Source organism: Hyaena hyaena, unplaced genomic scaffold, assembly GCF_003009895.1.
Source record: "Hyaena hyaena isolate Hyena2069 unplaced genomic scaffold, ASM300989v1 scaffold_168, whole genome shotgun sequence".
Lineage (NCBI taxonomy): Eukaryota > Metazoa > Chordata > Mammalia > Carnivora > Hyaenidae > Hyaena > Hyaena hyaena.
In genome coordinates this window covers 2,616,978-2,641,885 of record NW_024080800.1, presented here as the reverse complement: position 1 = coordinate 2,641,885, position 24,908 = coordinate 2,616,978, and the positions used below count along the sequence as shown (strand labels likewise).

The following is a 24,908-nucleotide window of genomic DNA, read 5'->3' as shown; positions in this document are numbered from 1 at the left end:
AGTTGGTCCTTATTAAATATTAAATATATTAAATATTTTAAGGGGCTCCTGGGTGGCTCTGTTAAGGGGCTGTCTTCAGCCTAGGTCATGATCTTGCCATTCTGAGTTCGAGCCCCATGTCTGGTGCTGACAGCTCAGAGCCTGGAACTTGTTTTGGATTCTGTGTCTCCCTCTAGCTCTCTGCCCCTCCTCCTCTCTGTGTCTCTCTCTCTCTTTCATCTCTCTCTTTCTCTCTCTTTCAAAAATAAACATTAAATATATATATATGTATATTTTAATTGTTGGGGCACCTGGTTGGGTTATTTGGTTAAGCATATGACTATGACTCACATCATAATCTCATGGTTGGTGAGTTCAAGCCCCACATCAGGCTCTATGCTGACAGCTCAGAGCATGGAGCCTGCTTCAGATTCTGTGTCCCCACCCCCTGCCCCTTCCCAGCTTCTTCATGCTCGCACTCTCTCTCTCTTCTTCTCTCTCAAAAATAAATGAAAAAAACATTACAAAAATAATAAATGTTTTAATTGTTGAATTCAATTATATGGATATGATGTTTGATCAGTTTTTTTGTGTTTTTTTGAGAGAGAGAGGGCACAAGTGAGCTAAGGGCAGAGAGAGAGACTCCCATGAAGGGTAGAGGAGAGAGAGAGAGAGAGAGAGAGAGAGAGAGGCGGGTCTCAAACTCACCTGATGCGGGACTCGAACTCACCAACCATGAGATCATGACCTGAGCTGAAGTCAGATGGTTAACTGACTGAACCACCCAGGCACCCCTGATCAAAATAGATTTTTAAATTTGAACTCTAATTCCGTCACTTCCTCATGCATAAAATGAAAAGATAATAGCATCCCCTCACCAGGGCAGTTGGAAGGTTTAAATTAGTTAAAATGTAGAAATCACTTAGAACTGTGTCTGGCACATAGTAAACACTAGAAGAGTGTTAGCTGTCACCAATCCTGTTGAGTGCAGTAAGGCAAGAGAAAGAAGTCAAAGCATACATATTACGAAGGAAGAAAAGTATTGGCTGTTACTTTATTCATCAGTCATGTATTGATTACCAGTTCTGTACTAACTACCGTTAAGAAGAAAAATTAGGAGGCATGGCTCCTCTCTGAAGGATTCTGTGGTCTGCTTGAAGAAACAACAGAAACAATAAGATATTCAGTCACCCATTCAACAGCTGTTGGCCAAGTGCCTGTGTAGTCATATGGATGTGGCTAAACTGTAAAAGCCAAGAGCCCTCTGAAACCCCAGGCTTGGTTGTCATTATGGAGGGTTCTGTTTTCTTTTGGAAACTTGTTCCAAGCCGGGTTTTGAAACCTGTAGTAATCACCGATGGGGAGAGGGGAGACGGTGGCCACTGAAGCCCCCTGTTGGGGGCAGCAGAGCAGGCTGACAGGCTGTAAGGCCGGCAGTGCAGGGATGGACCTGAACCCTCAGGGTTCCACGTTCCACCAGAGAGGATAAGTCTCAGCTTGAAGCTGGTGAGCAGAGGAGCAGGCAGGAGAGCGTCAGCATCACGGAAACCCCAGGCAGCTGCTGGACTCTCCGCCTGGAAGGTGGGGCTGTGGGCAAGAGATAAGGGGAGTGGAGAGTCCTACCACCAGTCATTTATTGTTCCCCATTTGTGTTTTATCTGTGTCTTCTCCTAAACAGAGAATTAGAACCAAACTTACCTCATGGTGGTGGTAAATGTTAAATTCTGGGGAAGTGCTTAGTCGGAAACAACCCACAGACCTAAGCAGTACATAAATGATCATCTCATCTACATAAGAAAAGGGGGGGGAGGGGGCGGCAGCTGGGTGGCTTAGTCGTTTGAGCGTTTGACTTCAGCTCAGGTCATGATCTCATGGTTCATGGGTTTGGGCCCCGCATTGGGCTCTGTGCTAACAGCTCAGAGCCTGCAGCCTGCTTCAGATTTTGTGTCTCCCACTCTCTGCCTCTCCCCTACTCACACTCTGTCTCTCTCAAAAATGAATAAAAACATTTGGGGGAAAAAAAGGAAAAATAAAAAGAATAGAAGGAAATACATCAATAGTGGTTGTCTCTGTGGTCAGACAGTGGGTGACTTTTCCTTTCTATGTTTCCTGAACCTTCTATAATGAAATGTGTATTTTATGATCAAGAAGTGTTTTGAAAGTGTATCCTAGAAGTATCTTGGAAGATATATTAGTGAAGGATAATAACTTTGTGGCAGAAAACTGGTTAGGAAGCTACTGATAATAATAATAATAATAATAATAATAATGGGAATAGTAATAATATTTATGAAACACTTGCTCTAGTCCAGGGACCATGCCAAGTACTTTACAGGTAGTCATTTTATCCTTATAACACCTATATGAGGGGGATGCTATCAGTAGTTCCATCTTAACGATGAAGGAAACAAACTCTGATTCAGTAATTTACCCAGGTCCACATCTAACACATGGTAAAAGTGAGATTTGAACCTAGGCAGTTAGACTCTTATATTGTTTGAGAAAAGAGTCCTAAGTAAAATCGTGGTATTAGGTGTGAAGAGGGGCAAATAAGAAGGGATTCACTTGGAAACAGTTTCTTGAGGTGCTGGGGTTCGTGTTCGGGAAAGCCATCTTGTTTTCCAGAACCATCTGGAGACCTTACTTCTGGACAGTTGCTTCCATCAGCTAATATGGCAGAATTGTCTCTGTGAACTCGAGCTCAGGACAAGGGATAGAAATAAAGGCTGCTCACTCTGGGGTTAATATCAGATGGGAACCGTCTCATATTCCAGAAACTCATCCCCTCCACAGTGGTAGGTAGAGAGGTGCAGATGGCAGGCCAGAATAAGGAAGAATTTTCCATGGGAAGTGACACTGAAATTTGGAGATGCCATCATGCCCTAACAACAAACAACTTTATAAAAGCACAAAAAGATTTTTTTTACAAATAGTTTATTGTCAAATTAGTTTCCATATAACACCCAGTGCTCATGTCCATCTCCCTCCTCCCCCCTCACACCTATCTGTCCTCAGTATGTTCTCAGCATTCAAGATTCTCTCATGGTTTGTCTCTCTCCCTCTCCCCCACCATTTCCCCCTCTCTTCTCCCCCATGGTCCTCCGTTAAGTTCCTCCTAATCCTCCTATACGTGCAAACATATGATATTTGTCCTTCTCTGCCTGACTTATTTCACTCAGCATAACACCCTCAAGGTCCATCCATGTTGCTACACATGGCCAGATTTCATTGTTTCTCATTGCCATGTAGTATTCCCTGGTATAGCTAAACCACATCTTCCTGATCCATTCGTCCATGGATGGACACTTAGGCTCTTTCCATGTTTTGGCTATTGTGGAGAGTGCTGCTATGAACATTGGGGTACATGTGCTCCTATGCATCAGCATTCCTATATCCCTTGGGTAAATTCCTAGCAGTGCTATTGCTGGGTCCTAGGGGAGTTCTAGTGTTAATTTTTTGAGGAACCTCCACACTGTTTTCCAGAGAGGCTGCACTAGTTTACATTCCCACCAACAGTGTAGGAGGGTTCCCGTTTCTCCACATCCTCGCCAGCATCGAGAGTTCTCTGATTTGCTCATTTTAGCCACTCTGACTGGCATGAGGTAGTATTTCAGTGTGGTTTTGATTTGTATTTCCCTGATGAGGAGCGATGCTGAGCATCGTTTCATGTGTCTGTTGGCCATCTGGATGTCCTCTTTGGAGAAGTGTCTGTTCATATCTTCTGCCCATTTCTTCACTGAGTTGTTTGTTTTTTGGGTGTGGAGTTTGGTGAGTTCCTTATAGATTAAAAGCACAAAAAGATTTTATAGCACAGCAAAAGAAACTTAATATTCAATACGGTGGTTTTTGCCAAATAGGCAATTGTTGCCAATATAGGCTTTACTGGATAGCCAAAAACCTAAACACCAAGAGCACTGTTTTTCCCTTGTATACACACCAACACACCATGAGTTTCTGAAGGTATGGATGGCATTCATATGGACCTATTCTCCAAATCTTGAAATACTAGAATTAAAGGCACCCCTTGAAGCTTCAAAGAAATACATTTAGAAGATATGAAAGGAAATGCCTTCCCCCAGAAGGTAGTATGGTATGTACAGGTTTGGGGAGTCTTAGGACAGGTTGAAGTTCTATATTGAATTATTGGAGGAAGAGAGTATTGATATATTTCTAATATTTTGGACGCACGTTTGAGATCCCCTTAACCATCCTATAATACAACTGCCAGAGACAAGATATGAGCTGCAATAACTAGGCCCTCTATGTATTTTATCTATGCTTAGAAATGGAGAGATTTACAAGAGCCAGTTTAGGACCAGGAATGAGTTCAGATGACTTTTTAGTGGGAAAGCATCCTTCGAGATCATCTGCTCATCCTTTCATAGTTAAGGAAATAGGCTTATGTTAACTTTTGAATCTTGCCCTGGTTTCTCTGAGTAGCATCCCACAGGCAGCTGGAGACATTAAACTGTAGGAAAAACAGATTAGGAGTTAGATTGTAGGAGTCGCCTTCATTGAAATGCTGTATTTTTATCCAGTTGGTCATCCTGCCCTAAAGAAGTAGCCAAAGGCCAATACAAGAAAAAGCCTCTCCTTTTGCCTAGAGCATGGTCAAAGTCTAGGCACAGGAAGGATGTTGTCCAGAAAACGTGGTTGGTAGCAGTGTCCACCGGGTAGCTTTAGTATAGACCATAGTTCTGAATGCGGGGCACAGAGAATTCCCTCTGTTCATGGGAAGTAATGGAAAGTCTACTCCCTATAGTTTTTATGAGAAGGTATCCCTGCCCCTCTGCCTCTCATTCAGTTTGAGATGAAGAGGAACTTCATGTGTTTTAAGTATTTTTTTTAGACAGTGGAATATTTGGATCCCTGCTTAAAGGTGGAGAATATGACTTTGGGTAGGAGAGTATCAGAAAGAAGTTCCTGGAGGAGGTGATGTTTGACTGAGTTTTAAAGGATAAGTGGAAGTTTAATGGATTAATAGGAGGAAGGTGGAGTGTTCCAGGCAAAGGGACCTGAAAATTATGGAGATGAAAAATACTTGAAAAACCACATGAAGATGTAGAGATGAGAAGACATGGGGAAATACAAGTAGTTCTGGTGTGACTGGTATATTGGATGAAAGATTGGGAGTGGCCGGCGCGGGAGGGGGGAGGTGTTCAGGGGAAAAGGAGATGATACCAAAAGCAGAAAAACCAGTTTGCAAGCTCAGGCGTGGTTCAGGCAAGAAAGAATCAGTGCCTGAACTCAGAGAATGACATTGAGTAGAGGGACAAAGAGGAGTGGATGGATAAGAGTAAGATTAGGAAAAAGAACTAACAGCTGGACATAAGAGTAAGGAAGAAAAAGGGCACCTGGGTGGCTCAGTCATTTGAGTGCCCAACTCTTGGTTTCAGCTCAGGTTGTGATCTCACAGTTTGTGGGTTCGAGGCCCACATCAGGCTGTGAGCTGATAGCACAGAGCCTGCTTGGGATTCAGTCTCTTCCTCTCTCTCTGCCCCTCCCCTGCTCATCCTCTCCCTCTCTCTCAAAATAAATAAACATTAAAAAAATAAAATCGTACCTGTTTAAAAAAAAAAAAAGAGAAAGAAAGAAAGAGTAGGGAAGAAGAAAGAGTCACAGGTAACTCCTGAAGTTTCTGGGTAGATGGTGGTGCCATTCACCAAGAATCAAAATACTGGGAAGGAAGGAAATTTGACATCCAGACATCCAGGTATATGTGGCCTGAAGGTGTGCATCCATGTGGTTCTGTGACTTGGAGATTCTAGAGCAAACTAATGGTAGTAGAAGTTTTCATTCTGATCATTTCACCAGGTTAAATGTATAGACTGAGAGGAGGTGTGCAAAGGGAGGATACTAGCATTTAGAGGGTCTCAAATAGGGGGCTGTGAAGGAGGTATGGAAGAGAGGTGGAAAGAAATTGAGGAGAGGGAAGGTTAAAGGACCAGCACATAGTTTGGGAAGTTGGGAGGTCTAAGAACCCAGGATTTAATACTGAATTCTTCTTTGTCTTCCATGATGTGTTGTTATATGTGCACTAGTCTCATCAGTTAAATCCAAGGTTCCTTAGGATCAGGGACTGAATTTCTAGAACATTCAGACTAGTGCTGAGCATTGTGGTAAGTGCTCTTCGTATTTTTTGGTTAACTGGTCAACCTTATTCTACTTCTATATTTAAATTCTGCAAAGATGTCAGATGGGTTTAGGTATGATCTCCTTCCCTTTAATTTTTGTCATTAGTGAGTGTACCCATGTTATAAAGGTATTTGTATCTATGACCAGCAGGCCTGGCATGCTGCCTACAGGCAGTGTGACCTGTGATTTTAGTTTAAAAAAAAAACAAAAAACCTCATCTAGCCCACCTAATACAGGGTACAGCCCAACCATCTACCTGCCCACTGTGAGGATTTCTGATTGCTAGGAAGCAATGAGCTAGTAGTTGGCTATTGACTGTCATGGAAATAAAATCTAATTAGTTATATAAGCTTAAGCTGTTCAGCTTGAAGTACACTGAAATTGATATAGGAAACTGAGGCATTTGTATAGGATTGTTTGGAAAAAGAAGACCAGTACATGAAATCTTTGTGTGATCTTGACACCTGTGCACTAATTATACCAGTTATCAGTCGTCTCTCTCAATGTCATAAAGGGAAGAAATGCCTGGGCCTGTGCTTCATGTCTATCCCTAGCCATCACATCTCCTGGGAAAGTGTGAGTGCCTTAGTCTCTGTATAGAGAGGGGTGGGGGAAGATGGGAGAGGTTCATTTAGAAATTAAGCATCCTTCTTTCTGTTAGGCAGTCATGAGTAATTTCTTGTGTTTAGTATCTCTTGTGGATAGCAGAAAGGATACATTTCATTCTCTCCCTAGCCTAGTGCAGAAGTAGAACAGAGGATGTTTTTCTATCTTAATGAGCATAAAATTAAGTGCATAGGGCGAAGAAGAGCACCTAGAGCCACATAACCAGCATTTGCTCAAAAATTGGATTTTCTTCTCTTGAGCTCTGCCCTGGAGCTTCCTACCATGTATTTTAGGGAAATTTTTCACTTCTTTCTGCTCCAGCTGCTCAAAACGAAACATAAAACAGATTTCTCTTTAAGGAGAGTTGAGCCTTTTCCCTGCTCTACCTCTGTAGAGGAGGAAGACGACCCTACTACACTGGGGACTAAAAGGAGAATCTGTGACTTAACAGCAAGGTAGCAAAATAACCCTTTCCTGAAACCTGGTGAAAGGAACAACAACAAAAACAAAAGAGGAAATTCACCAACTGAAGTTTGGAAATAGCCCCAATCTTAAACCATGAATTCCAGGAGCTGTCTGCTAGTTTAAGATCCTTTGAATTAAAATAAAAGATGCTATGGTGTATACAACCCCCAGTGTTGGGAGAAACAAAAGTGGAGTCTCAGAGGCATAGGGGCACATGGACCCCAATGTTCATAGCAGCACTCTCCACAATAGCTAAAACCTGGAAAGAGCCTAAGTGTCCATCAACAGATGAATGGATCAAGAAGATGTGGTTTATCTATACCATGGAATACTACGTGGCAATGAGAAACAATGAAATCTGGCCATGTGTAGCAACATGGATGGACCTTGAGGGTATTATGCTGAGCGAAATAAGTCAGGCAGAGAAGGACAAATATCATATGTTTGCACATATAGGAGGATTAGGAGGAACTTGACGGAGGAACAAGGGGGAGAAGAAGGGCGGAAATGGTGGGGGAAAGGGAGAGAGGCAAACCATGAGAGACTCTTGAATGCTGACAAAAACTGAGGACTGATGGATGTGGGGGGGAGGGGGGGACGGGCATGGAGGAGGACACTTGTGGGGATGAGCACTGAGTGTTATGTGGAAACTAATTTGACAATAAACTATTTGTAAAAAAAAAAAAAAAAAAGTGGAGTCTCAGAGGGACCCTGAAGCTTGGAGAGATGGGCTGGAGACCACCCGTCTAGAAGGCATTCTCTCTGGAAAGTGGGGGATGCAAACAGGCCCCTTTTCCCTTCCTATCCCAGCTTCTGATGGGGATGAGGTATGGGGTGAGGACAGTTGGCCAGAGAGACTGGGAACCATATCCTAGGAGCCAGCTTTGTAGCCGAGGGCCAGCAGCACCAAACAAAGGCCATTGTGCACAGAGAACTATTTGCTGAACCACCAAACAAAAATCCTGCAGTCTGTGGGGCTTTATTTTAACTTGATGTCTTATCTGAGTGACCAGCTCACTCCCATATGAGGAAATGAACCAAAATCCTAGCATCAGGACAGAGCATAACCCAGCCCTTAACACACACACACACACGTGCATTTTTAGAGGTGTTGGTCCCAACGAGAGAGTGCCTAGAGATGAATTTTCCTAGTTGCAACAGTCCACAGCCAGCCCTAATTCTTCCCTTCCTCCTTCAGGCTGTTGAACTTTTGAACTAATAATTGAAACCTCTTACACCATCCAGTTCTCTGGCTTAAAGTCTAAGGGAAGAATTTGAACAGTGTCCAATAAGGAGATTCTACCCATTCTATTTTGGGGCAAATGAGTAGACCAGTGAATTTCAACTAGGGGGTGTTTTTGCCGCTCTTCTCCCCAGGGGACATTTGGCAACGCACAAAGACAGGTTCGGTTGTCGCAGTAGGTATGGTACTACTGGCATCTAGTGGGTAGAGGCCAGGGATGCTGCTGAATATTCTACATTGATATGCAGGACATCACAGCACGGGCTTATCTAGTCCAAACTGTAGTGCCAAAGGGGAGAAACCCTGGAGGTGAACTTTTCCATGGAAAGATGAATTAATAAGGAACCAACGTGCAAACCCATTCAGATTCTATGGGAAAAGGAGAGGGATTACTATAACATTTAGAAGGAAAACTTATATTAGAAAAAACAAAAATTTGAAGAACTGACATATACTGTCAAGGAAGTTGAAAAAAATGTTCCCACTGAAACAGGAGGTGAAAGGTGAGGTGCTAGAATAGAGTTACAAAGAAGCCACAAGAGGTATGGATCAAATTCCAGAAGCATGCCTTTGCACAAAGCCGCACAGCTGCACTAGAAGCTGGAAAAAAACGGAATCAGAGTTACAGGAAAAGCAAATCAGTGAGGAAGAGAGACGTGGAGGTCACTCCAAAACAGGAAAAGAAAACAGGACTGATCGTAGAGTGGGGAGGTCAGGGGTATGGGAGAGCGACAAGGGGAGGGATCCTATACACAGATTCACTCTGTCAGGAATGCTGGCAAACAGTCACTGGTGAAGAGCCTAGAACAAACTGAACAAAGGCAAGAGTCAAAGAATAGAAAACTTTTCTGAAATGAAAGAAAGACTAAAAATAAATAACGATCCTGAGGAACTTCTGAATTTTAAGAATGAAAAATTGCCTACAAAGAAATTAACCGAAAAATTAAGTTAGTCACACATACTGTTTTCTTAAACTTAAAAACATACGTTTAAAAACATTCTTTTAATTGAAACACGTATAAACCTTAAGTGCACAACTCAGTAAGTGTTACAAAAGGCACATACTTGTGTAACCACATCTAGGTCAAGAAACAGGTTTTCCAGCCCCTCAGCAGCCCCACCCCCAGTCACCTGCACCTGACTCTCGAAAGCACACTGTGGCTTGCAGACCAAATCTGGCTCTTATCTGTGAGCTAAAAATGGCTTTTATGTTTTTAAATGGTCCAAAGAGTATCAAAAGAAGAAGAATATTTCTGACTCACAGAAATTATAGGAAGTCTGAATTTCAGTGTCCATAAGCTTTGATGGCACATAGCCATGCTCATTTGTTTATGTATTATCTACGGCTGCTTTTTCACTCCATCAGCAAAGATGAGCACTGGCCACAGGGACTACGTGCGCCACAGGGACTACGTGCGCCACAGTGACTACATGGCAAAGCCTTAAATGTTTGCCATCTGTCCCTTAACATAAAAAGTCTGACAACCCCTCTCCTAAGGTGGTAACTGCTCTTCTAACTTCTAAAACCACATTGCTGTTTGTCTGTTCTTGAAGTTCCTATGTATCTACCATAAACACATGTGCATGGATTGCTTTATATTCTGACTTTTTTGTTCATTATTGTGCTTGTGAGGTTCATCTGTGTGTGCGTAGAGGTACCTATAGTCTGCTTATTCTCACTGCTGCATACTACTCAGTTTTATAAATAGGCTACAGTTTATCTATCTGACCACTGAGGACGGTTTGGATTGTTTCCAATTTGGCTGTGATTGTGAATCATGCTGATACAAGATATTCTTCTGTAGGTCTCCCGGAACGTATGCATATACATTTATGTATTTCTGTTGGCTGTATACCTAATGACACTGAAATTGTGTATGTTCAGCTCTAGTTGGTACTATTTGTTTTCCAAAGTGGTTGTGACAGTTTAAACTCCTACCACTGGTGCTCCACATCCTCACCAGCAAACAGTATTAAGTCTTCCTGCCACTATGGTAGGTGTGGCAGGCGTACCTCATTGTGGCTTTAATGTGCATTTCCCTGATGACTAATGAGTTTAAGCACCTGTTCATACCTGTTCAAGCCATTTGCCTGTTTCTCTGTTGTGTTTCTCTTTTTCTTACTGATTGGTGGGGGTTCTTTATGCTGGATATCATTTTTTGTTGTATATGTGCATTGCAGTTCTCGGAATATTAAGATAAACGTTTGACCCAGGAATTCTATACCCAGTTAAGTTGCCCTTCACAGGTAAAGCTTCACTGAAACATTTCCAAATATGCAAGAACTCACATTTTTTAGAGATGAGTCTGATGAGTAACAGATTGGGAAAGTTCTGTGTTACGAAGGGGTGGGTAGTGAACACTAAATGTATTCAAATGTGACATCTAAATTTAAAGAAGTGTGATAATTTTTCACTAAAACAAAGGTGATATATTTACTTTTACTTAAAATTATTTTATATTAAGTATCTATTTTATAACCAAGAGGAAGAAATATGTTCACAAGGATACCAACAAAAAGGAGGAGACAAAATGTAGGAGGAGATGGGAGAAATTGTAAGGGTGCTAACTTCTTTCTCTGCAAAAGTACATTTAGCGTCACTAAAGACATACTGTAGAGTTTCCTAAATTACCAGGGGTATGGGGTGGGTTGTAAAAGAAAAATATAAAACAAAAGATAGGAAAGAAAGAAAACCAAGGACACAAGCATGGAAAACATAAAATGACAGAAGACCATACATAGGTTACAACACTAAATGTAAATAGGGTAAACTCACATATTGAATTTAAGATTAGAGGATTAAAGCGGCACCTGGGTGGCTTAGTCGGTTAAGCGACTGACCTCAGCTCAGGTCATAATCTCATGGTTGGTGAGTTCAAGCCCCACATTGGGCTCTGTGCAGACAGCACAGAGCCTGGAGCCTCCTTCAGGTTCTGTGTCTCCCTCTCTCTATCTCTCCCCTGCTTATTCTCTGTCTCTCTCTCCCTCAAAAATAAATGAATATTTTTTAAAAACAAGATTAGAGCATTAAACACAACAAAAAGGATAATCTTATTTTGCTACCAAAAAAAAAAAAAAAAAAAAAACCCAGAAGCATGTATTGGTCACTGATTCAGAGTATATACTGAAATCCGTAGAACATTACACCAACCTGGCAAAGTATTGTCACCTGTCCAGCACCATAACTGAGGATAAGCCCATTGCTACACAGAAGATATGTAGAGATGGATCTATTTATCTACGTATGTATATAATGAGATGTATTTTCTCATTTATATAAATGTATGTAATGAAACATATAGCCTTATGGATATATAAACATATATGTTAGGATAATTATGTTTGTAAACGTATACTAGTTTTATAGCTAAGCATACTTGTTTTTAAAAATTTAGTTTGTTGCTAGGAATTTACCCAAGGGATACAGAAATGCTGATGCATAGGAGCACATGTACCCCAATGTTCATAGCAGCACTCTCCACAATAGCTAAAACATGGAAAGAGCCTAAGTGTCCATCAACAGATGAATGGATCAAGAAGATGTGGTTTATCTATACCATGGAATACTACATGGCAGTGAGAAACAATGAAATCTGGCCATGTGTAGCAACATGGATAGACCTTGAGGGTGTTATGCTGAGCGAAATAAGTCAGGCAGAGAAGGACAAATATCATATGTTTGCACGTATAGGAGGCTTAGGAGGACCTTGACGGAGGAACAAGGGGGAGAAGAAGGGCGGAAATGGTGGGGGAAAGGGAGAGAGGCAAACCATGAGAGACTCTTGAATGCTGACAAAAACTGAGGACTGATGGATGTGGGGGGGAGGGGGGGATGGGCATGGAGGAGGGCACTTGTGGGGATGAGCACTGGTGTTATGTGGAAACTAATTTGATAATAAACTATTTGTAAAAAAAATTAATTAATTTAAAAAATTAAAAAATAAATTCAAAAAATTTAGTTTGTTTCCATAGAATATCTTCTCTCTGATACAGACATATAATCAAGGAAAGGGATCTGTTTATCTCTATATTTAAGTCTATCCGTACATATATCTTACATGTTTTTTACATATGTAAAATCAGGAAAAGGGATATAACTTAAAGAAAATGCTTCAGAAGGACTCCTTGGGCTGCCTTATGAACCCTAAAAGGGAAAGGTGATTTTGCTTTTGTTTGGTACTTGGAGCAATGTCTGCCTTTTGTGTTCTAGTGGCCTTCCCAGAGAAACCTGACCATCCAGTCTCCAGGTTGGCTTGGTTTGGGATCTTTATCTTTTTTCTAGCTGCTGGGTGGAGTTGCCAAGATTTAGTTTGTATCTTCTCCTTGAAAATCTCCTCTCTCTGCCTTTAGCTGTATAAGTTTTGAGCTTTTCTGATTTGGGGCAGAAGGTAGTCACTAAAATATACATCATGTTCTAGTTCCAGTGGAAGATCCTGCAGTCAGTCCATTACTTTGATTTTTTTCCAGACAATAGAAACTGGACTAGAGCCCAGAAGTTCTGGCATATTCTTATGTTCTACTTTTTATATACCATGTAGTCTCCTAGCGCCTATAAAGAGTTTTCAGACCACTACCTCCAACACCCACATTCTTACATTTTCTTTCCCTCCCCTTCTCTGGCATCCCCCACACCCCCACGCTCCATATGTTCCTTTCTGTAATCTTCTCTGTTTTATGGTTCAAAATAGTGTATATTCGGAGCAAGTCATTTTTAATCCTTTACTTGAAAATATTCATTCATTCATGAAACATTTAAAGCATTGATAGGTTGAGAACAGTTCTAGGTGACTACATCTCATCTAATCCTTAACAACTCTATAATGTAGGAACATTATTTTAACTGCTTTTAAGGCTCATAAGGGTTGTGTAACTTGACCACAGTCACACAGTTTGTTTGGCAGAGCCTGGACAACAGCTGCCTGTTGAGTTCATATTATGTGCCAAATACTGTATAGAGCCCTCCGAGTAGTTGAAGGCATGAATATTAGAGGCCTGGAAGGTAACTCATCACATTTGCCCAGGCCTCTCTGCAAAGTCCATGGTCGTTCTGCTGTGCCATGCTAACCGTAAAAATGTGCCATGATACATGCCTTGATATTTCCGGTGTACGCAAGGTGCTCTGGGAATCCAGAAGCAAAGCAGACCTGAGAAGTGCACTGGGGCTTCGCAGAAGAGGTGGCATTTAAACTAGACCTTAAGAGGAGAGTTCTTCTGAAGAGAGAAATAAAGGAAGGCACTGTTGTCAGTGAGAAAGCACATCAAAGGCATGGAGGAATGGTACAGTTGTGTGGCAGGAACACTGTGGGCTGTTGTAGCATCCAGGGCTGGCAGGTGTGCACAGGTGGCTCCAGAGGGGCCTTGTGGATCGTGCTCTGGAATTTGAGTTCATTCTTTTGTCTAACGCCAAGTCGTCAGTGGGAAGTGGTGTGATCAGATTTTTGTTTTGGGTGTATAAACTTGGAATTGGGTGGGATAATTGAGGCAAGAACCTGACCCAGGACACGAAGGGGAATAAGAGGGTCCACGAGTAGAAGCCTTAAGAGGTGGGCATGTCTCATCAATTCATCTGCAGGGACTGCACATACCACTGCAAACCTTTTTTGTGGTGGCAAGGGTGGAGTGGGAATCAAACCATTTTATTGAGGGGCTTCAGGGAGAGGTCAAAGGGCTAGGAGTTCAGTGAGATCTGACATCCTCAGCCTGGCCAGGATTTCCTCAGCTTCATAGTCGCTGAAAACATTCCAAACCCTTTTTGTTTGTTTTTAAAGACAAGAACACACCTGAACTCATTTTCACAAACTTGATCTTACACTTAGTGTGAGTAGTAACCCAAACACTGTTTTTACTTGCGTGTAGTGTGTATATACTAATGTATGTGTAATTGTCTGTGTATACTATGGTATGTTATTCATGCAGTATTGAAATGTGCTTTCTTTTTTCTCACCTAAAATATCTTGGAGGTCATTTTTTGTCAGTAAACCTGGAGCTGCCTGATTCCTTTTGATACTACTCAGTAGTTCACTATATGGATGTGCCAAAATGTATTTAGAATACATAATGTATCATGATGGATATATTGTCATTACACATATTTTGCCATTACAAAAGATGCAGTGAGCATTCATATGTATATATTCATATACATATATAAATTTTTGTACATAGCCAAATTTCCAGAAATAAATTCTTAGAAGATTTGAAATTCTTTGAAATTGCTGAGTCAAATGGATTCATATGCAGTTGTTATTTTAATATTTTGCTAAATTACTCCCCATAACTGCCTGCTTTCCTATACCCTCATCAACACAGGACGTTGATGATAACTCATCTGAAAGGTAAAACTGGTATATGTTTGAGCCATTTGAATTTCCCTTGTTATCCTTTTTAAATTTTTCTCTTGAATTACTGACCTTAGTTAGCTGCAAGAGCTCTTGATATATTAAGGAAATTAGCCTTTTGTCCAGTATGAATTCCAGATATTTCTCCCCAGTGTTTGTCTTTCAGCATGTTTGTCTTTCAGCATGACTTTTGTTGATTATTACTATACATTTTTTTTTTTGTTGTTAAATTTTTCAGGGTTTGGGCAGGGAACTTCAGAATTTCATGTTATTCTTGGATAAGACTTCCCTTTTCCACGATTATTTTTAAAAAACTCTCCTATTGGGGTGCCTGGGTGGCACAGGCATTTGGGCATCCGACTTTTGATCTTGGCTCAGGTCATGATCTCATGGGTTTGTGAGTTTGAGCCCCCACATCAGACTCTACCCTAAGGGTGCAGAGCCTGCTTGGGATTCTGTCTCTCCTCTCTGCCCCTCCCCAGACTTGTGTGCTCTCGCGCTCTCTCTCTCTCTCTCTCTCAAAATAAAAACTTTTCAAAAATATTAAAAAATTAAAAACTCTCCCATTGTTTTCCTTTCAGAACTTGAATCGTCTGAATTTTTTTGTATTTAAATCCTCCAACTGTTTGGAATATATTTTGGGGTAAGGCATTAAGTATGGGTCAGACTTTTTTCCCAGTTGTCTCAGTATCACGCACTAAAAAAATTCATCTTTCCTCATTGATTTAAAATGCCATTAGGTAAGTTCTTCTGTGTGGATCTGATCTATTCAGGTAGATCATAAACTCTTAAAAAGCAGCAATCACATATTATCCTATCTTGTATCCCCCATAAAGCTGAACATAATGTTCTGCATAAAATAGGTGTGACAGGTTTTTTTTGCACTAAAAAGATCCTGAGTTATAGATAGTGGAAAGTATGCAAAACATTCATATACAACTCAATGACAATGTATAGTGAATACCACTGTAACCGCAACCTCAATCCCTGTACACCTGCCCCATTCACATTCCTCTTCCATCTTCCAGAGGCAACAACTCTCTTGACTTGTGACAATTATTTTCTTGTGTTTCTTTATAAGATTGAACCATATAAAATCACCATTGTTTGTAGATAAAGAGCTGTTGGATGTCTGCAATTTCATATTTCAACCTAGTAGTTTTACCACCTTTGTGTGGGTCTTTAGTTTAGTTGAGGCTGGTTTTGGATATGATTTAAATGTAATCTTACTGCTTTTGTTCTTTGCTATGCGTCTTTCACTTACTGTGATGTTGCGGTATCCAACCATGTTGTGGAGGGTTGTGGATTCTCAGTGCTAGATAGGACCCCTTGCACATTTTAGTTATCTATTGTTGCTGGATTCTAGTTTTCCAGTTTTGACTCTTGGAAACAGTGTTGCTCTGAAAATCCTTGTACCTGTGATTTGATGCGTATAACTAAGATTTCTTCTAGGACGAATCAGTAAAGTGGGGCCCAATGCCTAGTTTTTTAATTTTTTTAAAAGCTTTTGAGATAGTTTTACCTTCAAAGAAGAGTTGCAGAATTGGTACAGAGAGTTCCTGTATACCCTTTATCTAGCTGCCCCTAATGTAAACATCTTACATAGTTATGATACATTTAAACATGACATTAATGTTGATACAGTACTATTAACTGCAGACTTTGGATTTCATCAGTGTTTCCACTAATGTCCTTTTTCTGTTCTAGGACCAATGCAGGGCACCATGCTGCATTTAGTTGTCCTATTTTCTTTAGACATAAACTTGTCAACTACAGTGTAGTATTTGTGGAAAGTTCTTTTTGTTTTTAGCCTTGTAGTAGCCAGTCATAACTGCTTTCTAAAGCTGCTATTACATAGTCGTTTGGGTCTCATTTCTTTCACTGAGAAAAATTCATTTAAAATTCATCCGTGTTGTGTGCAGCAATAATTTGTTCTTTTTAAAAATACTTGTAGTGAGCTTCACATAACCTAAAACTAACCATTTTAAAGTAAGCAGTTCTGTGGCACTTAGTATAGTTACAGTGTGCAGCCACTGCCTCTGTCCAGTCCCCAAACACATTCATCGCCCCAAAACCAAGCCCCGCACTCACTCAGCAGTTACCCACACATCCTTCCCTCCTCCCAGCCTGCGGCAGCTGTCAGTCTGCTTTCTATTTCTGTGGCTTTACCCACCCTGGATAGTTCATATGCATAGGCTCATACAGTATGTGGCGCTTCTTTCACTGAGCATAATGTTTTTGAGTTTCATCCACATTGTAGCATGTGTCAGTCCTTCATTCCTTTCTTTTTTTAAATTGTGGTGAAATATATGCAACATAAAATTTGCCATTTTTGTACACAGTTTTTGAGCATACAGTTTAGTGGCATTAACTACACTCACAATATTGTACAGCCATCACTGCTACCCATTTCCGAAACTGTCTCATTCCCCTAAACAGAGACTCGGTACCCAGTAGGCAATTAAGTCCTCCTTCTCATCCCTCCCAGCCCCTGGGTACCTCTAATCTAATTTTTATCTCTATGAATTTGCCCATTCTAGCTATCTAATATAAGTGGAATTATGCAAGAGTTGTCGTTTTGCGTCTGGCTTACTTCACCCACCACAGTGTTTTCCAGGTTCATCCATGGTATAGCGTGTATCAGAACCTCGTTCCTTTTTGTGGGTGGGTAATATTCCATCATGTAGATACTCCACATTTTGTCTGTCTATTGATGGACATTGGTGTTGTTTTCACTTTCTGACTCTTGTGAATAATGCTGCTGTGAAATTGGCATCCAAGAATATGCTTGATTCATTATTTTTTATTCTTTTGTGTCTATCCCTTATAGTAGAGTGGCTTGCCTGCCCTGGTCTAGAACACACAGAGTGGTAAACTGAATTGCAGAGCGGTTACACCACAGTCTCAACAACACTTGATTTTACCAGATTCTTCCATTTTTGCCAATATGCCCTGTGTGTTATGGTGTTTCACTGTGATTTTAATTGGTATTAATGATTCCTAATGGAGTTGAACATTTTCACATGTTTATAAGCCACTCACATTTCCTGCTTTGTAATGTGCCCATTAATTTTCCTATTGGTGGTTTGACTTGCTAAATTAATGTTGATGACCTGATGCCTCCAAGTAACGTTTCCTCTGTGTTTCTGCAGAACAAATAGTGGAGAAAGATGAAGGTCCATATTATACTCACCTGGGATCTGGCCCCACGGTAGCCTCTATCCGGGAACTCATGGAGGAGCGGTGAGTGACGCACGAATGTCCAAGGAGAGTTGGGCAGGTTGTTAGTAGAGCATGGAATTGAAGCACCTCTCATTTTCATTGCCTTGTACCAGACCACATACAGAAAGGAAGCCAGGATATCGAGACTGTGGAGGGCTGCATATAGGATTCTCACCCACAGTGCTTCCGGGTTTCTCTCTCTGTCTGCTCTCTAGATCTTCCCTCCTCCTGCTTTTCTCTCTCTCTTGAAATATTTTTTTTTTACTGATGAAGTGTGGTTAAATAACTCTGTGTCCCATGGTGATTCCTGAGGTCTGAATTTTGCTGCTGGCTTCTCTGTGCTGTTGTTTATCATGTTCTTCTGTCCTATCTGTGGCCTATAAATTCAGTCAGCGCTAAAGACTTCATGAAAGTCACACCATTTCTTCGTTCTTTTTTTCCAAAACTGCCTTATAGGTAATATTTTGTACCTCCACTAAGAGGAATATACTGTCTCATCTTTGGCCAGTAGGTGCCTATTCAGTGTTTCCTGAGTCATTCTGGTGCCATCCCAGGAGTCTGTCATAGCTTTGTCGATTCCTCATATGACCATACAATCTGGGCTCATTCATATTCTGCATTTTTCCACAAAGTCCTGGTCCTTTGTACTGAGGGAAGAAGTATTCAGAAAACAAACTCTGGTATGAGGTGTGCTCATCATTTCTAGGCCGTTTCAGTAGAAAAAGCTAAGATGTATGTGTAAGTTTTTTATTTTTGTTCTTGATTAGTGGTTAAATACATCGCAAGTTCACGTTGACACTTAGAATTCAAACTCAAGACTACAGGGGTTTTATTTAACAGCCCAGTTTTGTTTTTCTAAGCAGTTTGTATAGCTAGATAGGAGTCCTGGTGTACAGAAAGGTAAAATAGCTTGTTGATTGAGAGCATGTGGACACAGAAGTTAGACTTAAGGTCTGATCCTGGCCCTGCCACTTCCTGCTGAACCCTTGGGTAAGTTGCTCTCCTGCCCTGTGACCCGGTTTTCTTACCTGCAAAATGGAGATAATGGTAAAAGTACATGTACGTTGTAGGAGAGGTAGGAAGATAACTGAATTGATGTCTGGAAAGCACTTAGTGCTTATAGGGAAGTACCGCAGAGAGGGTGTCTTATCTCCTATAGTACGTACTATTGAAATCTTACAGCAAGCATTAGTATAGCAAAGCCAAAGACTGTGCAGACATAAACATGTTTATACTCATACATATACATCATATACATACAGATGTTTGGAAGGCAGAGTGGCTTAGAGTTTCCTCAGATCTGGGAACCATATTTTGTCTGAGCAGGGGAGCCAAATGAATCCTGTCATCAGTCTATCAGGGAACATGAATTTGAACTAAAAAATTGTATTGGCCTCCCTGAGTCAATAAATGGTAAGATGGATGGAGGACTGTGATCTCCTGTAAGGACTCTTAATTGTCCAGTACCATCTGGCAACACTTATATTCAAAGTAGCCCATCAGAAAAGCATTTGATCAAAGACTCAATCTGTAAATTCAAGCCTGCTTGAAAGTGGACCTCTGAGGCCATGAGAACGAAACACTTTGTGTGTTGCACGGGCGTGCTTTTCATGTGCCAACATGCCTGTGCATCGCGGTGCCAAGGTCGGGGCAGCCAGCATTTTGGCCAGTGACTTTCTGGTAAGAAATCTTGATGCTCTCATTTGCAGGTTGAGGGCTGCAGGGGAATCACCCATCCAAGTTGACCTGGAGCAGTTTTTGTGTTTGTTTCTTAGAAACAATTTTACAAAATTTCTAGACAGCTCTATAAATAACCTTTAGTTCTAGAAGAGTAGGTTTTGAAACAAGGATTAAGAGATAGTCATAAAGTTGAGATTTGTTCTCTCCCCCCCCCACCATTGCTTTAAAAATAACAGCCAACCGTAGAATCTTCAGAAACTGATCCAAAGGAGGAATTCTGTCAAGACCAGGAATACTTGTGTTTTTCCTCAGCAGCTGGTTTATTTTTATCTTAAGGACCTTGTAAATTATGTAACAGATTGCATTTCCATCTTTGTTAGCTGCTGGTAAGCTTAGAGCCAGATTTGTGTACCCTTATTGGGAGGAATGTTAATTCCTCATCTTTGGCCCATGGGAACCTATTCAAGTTCACTCCTGAGTCCTTTTGACAAAACCCTAAGAGTCTTCATTAGCTTCCTGATTTTTCATATGATGACGTTTTCTAGGCTCATCTCTCAAAAAGACACACAAGGAAGACCCAACTGCTTGCATTCTTCGTACCAACATCATATCCATCTTAACCCTCCCTTACTCTGATTTCATCACCTGTTTTTATCTTCATAGACATCTTTTTGTTTGTTTTCTTGTGGAATGAAGAGAGGAATGAATGATCAGTGAACATCACCAGGCTGGGGGTCTAGTTTGTGAATGGTCCAGGCTGCCTCCCCCACCCTCTCTCTGCAGGACTTCTCTACCTCCAGAAGTGGGGCACAGGCAGGAAGGGGAAACGAGCTGAAATCAAGGAGACGTTGGTGCTTTTAGCTTCTCTGGTAAAGATTTGGAAGAAGGAGGGGCGGTCAAATGCAAATTCTAAAATATTATCCCAGTTTATTTATGGATTCCACATGTGGGAATCCAGGTCCCCATTGATGTACGTACTTGTGGTCACTTTTTCAAACCCATGTCTAAGAATGGTGTGCTGCACAGAGCCCCGTGTCCTCTAACTGGGAAGGGGATTCTCCGCCGCCTAGAAGTTCATTAAATGTTTATTCTAAAACAGACAATCTACACTACTGGCAAATCCTCTGAGCTTAGGGGAACTCCTTTCTTTACTGTGTGATAAAGGTAACACCCCAAAGAAGTACAACTTTAGCGCAATGGTTCTCAAACTTGAGCATGCTTTAGGGTCTTCTGGAGGGCTCGTGAAAGTACAGTCCCTGGCCCAGCAGGGCTGGGATGAGACCTGAGAGTCTGTATTCCTCCCAAATTCCCAAGTGATGCTGGTCTCAGCACCAGCCTTTGAGAACCACTTGCTAGGATGATCAGGTTATCCTTCAAGATAAGGTTTCAGCCTGTTCTTTTAGACTTAGCTTAGGGTCTAGGAGTTCATATGTATACAGGAATGAATATTATCTAGATGTTGTAGAATATCATCTTAATGCTAGGCCAAAAAGTAAGACATTTAAGAAAAAAGAGCTAAACCCGGAGTCTGATCGGTTGTCTTAAAGCACAAAGAAAGTTCTGATTTAAAAAAAAAAAAAAAAAAAAAAAAAGATCTAGTTGATCAGACAGTGCTTGGCCCTGTTATTTGCTCTTGAATATGAAGTCCAGTGCAGGAAGTGTTTCTCTGATGGGTGGGATGGTGGGGAAGATACTGGTCAGAAAGCTCGCGTCAGTGTCCTCAGCTCACCCTCCTGAGGGGAACACGATATCCTGTCTGTTTTGGTGAGAGCAGTGTGGACACCTCAGGCTGTTCTTCCCACAGCGACCCCAGGACACACCAAGTACCCAGGCTTTGCACTTGGGGGCCACTTCCTGATAAATGTTTGTGAAATTGAAACTTTTCCAGTAACCAAACAAAAGCAGCACTATCTGGTCTTTTCCTCTTGAGCCAGGCCACACTATATAAACTCCCCGGAGTCCTGCCTCTGAACACATTCTATAAGGGACTAACGCAGCCTTAGAATTTTAATGTGCTAATTATCAGAAACACTGTTTGCCTCTTCAGTGTGCTCCATTTCACTTAAGAGCTCAGTGAACCCAAAGAAACTGTATATCAATATTTCAAAAAATGTTTTCTTTCCCCATTACCAAAATAAAACCTGTGTATAAAAGTCTTTTTTAAAAAGAGTTTAGAATAAAGCTCTCCAGCAGTTATCCAGAAGAAACCTTTTTAAAAAGTTTGATGTTTACCCTTCAGTTTTCTCTAAGCATTTATAGATGCACATATGTATATAGAAAAATTTTAAACTAAGTGGGATCAATTATAATGTACCCACTATTTGCAGCTGCTGCTTCCTCCCCGCTTAATTTCTTCCATGTTAGTACATAGAATCCTGTCAAATCCTTTTTGATGGCTACATGGCTTTCCAGCATATGGAAATTTAGCATATTTATTATAGTTTATTTAGCCAATTCTGTACTAGATATTTCTGTTGTTTGTGCAACAATGAACACCTTGTGCCTAAGTCTCGGTGTATTTGTACAGTTATTTCAGAGGTATGGAGATTCCTGGAAGTGGAGTGAATGAGAGAAAGAATACCAGGTCTCCCTCGCTACCCAAAAGTAGAACATCCCTGTGAAAACTTTCCTGAACTGAAAATGGCAATAAAGAGAAGAAGCGGTTACCATTAATTTATATGGAAAAATGTTTGAGTGTTCCTGGACCCCCCAAAATAATCTCTTTAGGCTTTTCTGATACCTTAAGATTCATCTTGCTAACAGATGCACAAAATAACAAAGCACACATGCTCACGGACACAGTTCAGATCTCTGGCGACTGGATGCTGAGATGCCAAGTGCAGTTCCTGGGCCAGGAGCTTGGTGGTGCCATTCTCGCTGCACTGCCTGTGGTGTGCACTGCCTCTGTAATGGCTCATTGCCAAAAGAACACTGAACGCTATTTTCGCTCTTTGCCTTTTTTTGTAAAAGCAAAAATTCTCTTTGGATTTCTTTCAGTTACCAAAAAACCAGGTACTGATGTAGATCTTTCATAAAAGCAAAGGCGTAACATGAGCTTCTGAAAAGTGAGGGATACCTGTATGTGTTAGTATGTGTGTGTGTAGAGAATGTTAACTGTAGTATGTATGATAAGATACCTCTCTATTAAAGTAGAGGCCTTTAAAAATAGTAGGCCATGACCAGATTGGATTCATTACAGAAATAATGATAGTTTGATTTAGATACTCTGATAAATAGCACATTCATATTAATTGATCAGAGGGGGAAGAAACATTCAATCATCTGTGTCCTTTGTTGCTCAAAGTGCTTTTTTTTTTTTTTTTTTTTTTTATTTATTTCTAGGAGAGAGAGAGAGACAGCGTGAGCAGGGGAGGGTCAGAGAGAGAGGGAGTCACAGACTCTGAAACAGGCTCCAGGCTCTGAGCTGGCAGTCAGCACAGAGCCCGACGCGGGGCTCGAACCCACGAACCGCGAGATCATGACCCAAGCGAAAGTCGGACGCTTAACCGACTAAGCCACCCAGGCGCCCCTCAAAGTGCTTTTGATAAAAAGAATCAACTCTTGATTAAAAATCCTTAGAACAGTAGACTGTTAGCCTTCAAACTAAGTCAGTCTCTGTCTCTTTCCCAAAGTCAGCTAGCTTCCTTCTCAGTGATGGATAGTTGGCAACATTGTACAGTCGAGTCAGGAAATACGCAAAGATGCCCACTAGGACTTCGGAAGCCTTGGCTGGTACAGGGAGGCCAGAGACTGAAATAGGGGCATGAAAAGTGGACAGGAGGAGGTGACAAATGACCCTGTTTTCAGATGATATGATTTTGTGCCTGAAGCTAAAAAGCTATTAAAAATACGACAGGTCAGTAAGATGACTATTTACGTTGTTAAGAATTAATATTTAGCTGGCTTTTCCCTCACACAGGAGCTTCAAAGCACTTTAAACAGTGCTCCCCTATGGATTGTCTCATTTGTTCTCCTTCCAAGCCTGGGAAGTATGGGCCCTTTTTATCTTCATGTTAGATTAGGAAACTCGATTAGGCCTCGATATTAGGCCTCAATATCTTCAGTCATCTGACTGCAGTGCTGTAGCCAGAAAGTGGCTGGGCCGGCACCCAAGCACCGCTGCCTGTGGCACCGTTGTCACGTGGCCTCGGGCATGTCAGTTCAGCTCTGGGGCCACAGTTTGATCACTTCTGAATTAGACGGCCTCGGAACCCCCGAGTGTGGGGGCCAGGGCGAGAGCGTGTGCAGTGTGTGTTTACTGCCACGGCAGTCTCAGAGCCAGCTGGTGCTTAGTAGGGTCACTTCCCCAGGCCTCAGCTCTCTGTCCTCATCGTGTTCAAGTGTCAGCTGGGGATTGTTGAAAGAAAACAAGATTTCCCCCCATTTATTTTTTTCTGTTTACTGACCATGTAAATAACAGGGTGACTCCACTAACAAGGCTGGATACAAATGCCCATGTTTAGCCTTTGGTTTGAGTACCCTCCCTAGAGGCTCAGAAAGAATAATCAGGGACACTGGGCTTGATGACTGCCTCTACCATGAGACAGAGGAGGGCAAGATGGACCAGAGGCCCCGGGGACCTGTACGTGGCCACTGGGTCTCCAATGGCTCTGAGCGCAGAATACACATTTAAACCCTTCTTCTCTGTTGACCCCCCCAGTAACTAAACCCACGCTGAGGCTCACCTTCTTACCATAAGCTGCTGTCCTCTGGGGCTTCACGGTGCTGATGGTGGCTTCTGTCTCCCTCACCAGGTATGGAGAGAAGGGGAAAGCCATCCGGATCGAGAAGGTCATCTACACTGGGAAGGAGGGGAAGAGCTCGCGCGGCTGCCCCATCGCAAAGTGGGTGAGTGTCAGCCCTCCGGCCAGGGCTGCTGCCTCACTTCCCTCACCACAGTCCAGGCCAGAGGTGTGTGTATGTGGAAACAGACATGCTTACTGTTCAGGGGAACGTGGGAGCTTGCGTCTGCGCTCAGTTAAGGTCATTTTCCCCCAGCCTGAGCTAGCTTCATTTTATCTAAACACCAGCCCCTGGTACCCTGGGCTGGCCTCAGAAATGCTCTAGTCATTATGTTCGGTTCATACTCTCTCTGTGGATTGGGAATGTGGTTGAGGGGAGGCTTAAAGATGTCATCTTACTCAAGGCTGGGCCCCACTATGCACCATTTGACTCCTCTGCCCCTCCATGTGCTGGTGGTGTTCCTGTCGCCAGTCCAGAAGAACTAGGCCTCCAGGCAG

General features: G+C 41.8%; 1 protein-coding gene across 1 annotated transcript in view; it reads left to right on the top strand.

The window, feature by feature from the left end:
* The window catches only part of TET3 (tet methylcytosine dioxygenase 3), a 53,601-nt gene that overhangs the window by 3,706 nt on the left and 24,987 nt on the right, over nt 1-24,908 (top strand). The window contains exons 2-3 of the mRNA XM_039240111.1: nt 17,919-18,009; nt 24,423-24,516. Of these exons, the coding sequence (XP_039096042.1) occupies nt 17,919-18,009; nt 24,423-24,516 (185 nt within the window). The remainder of the gene's footprint in view (nt 1-17,918; nt 18,010-24,422; nt 24,517-24,908) is intronic.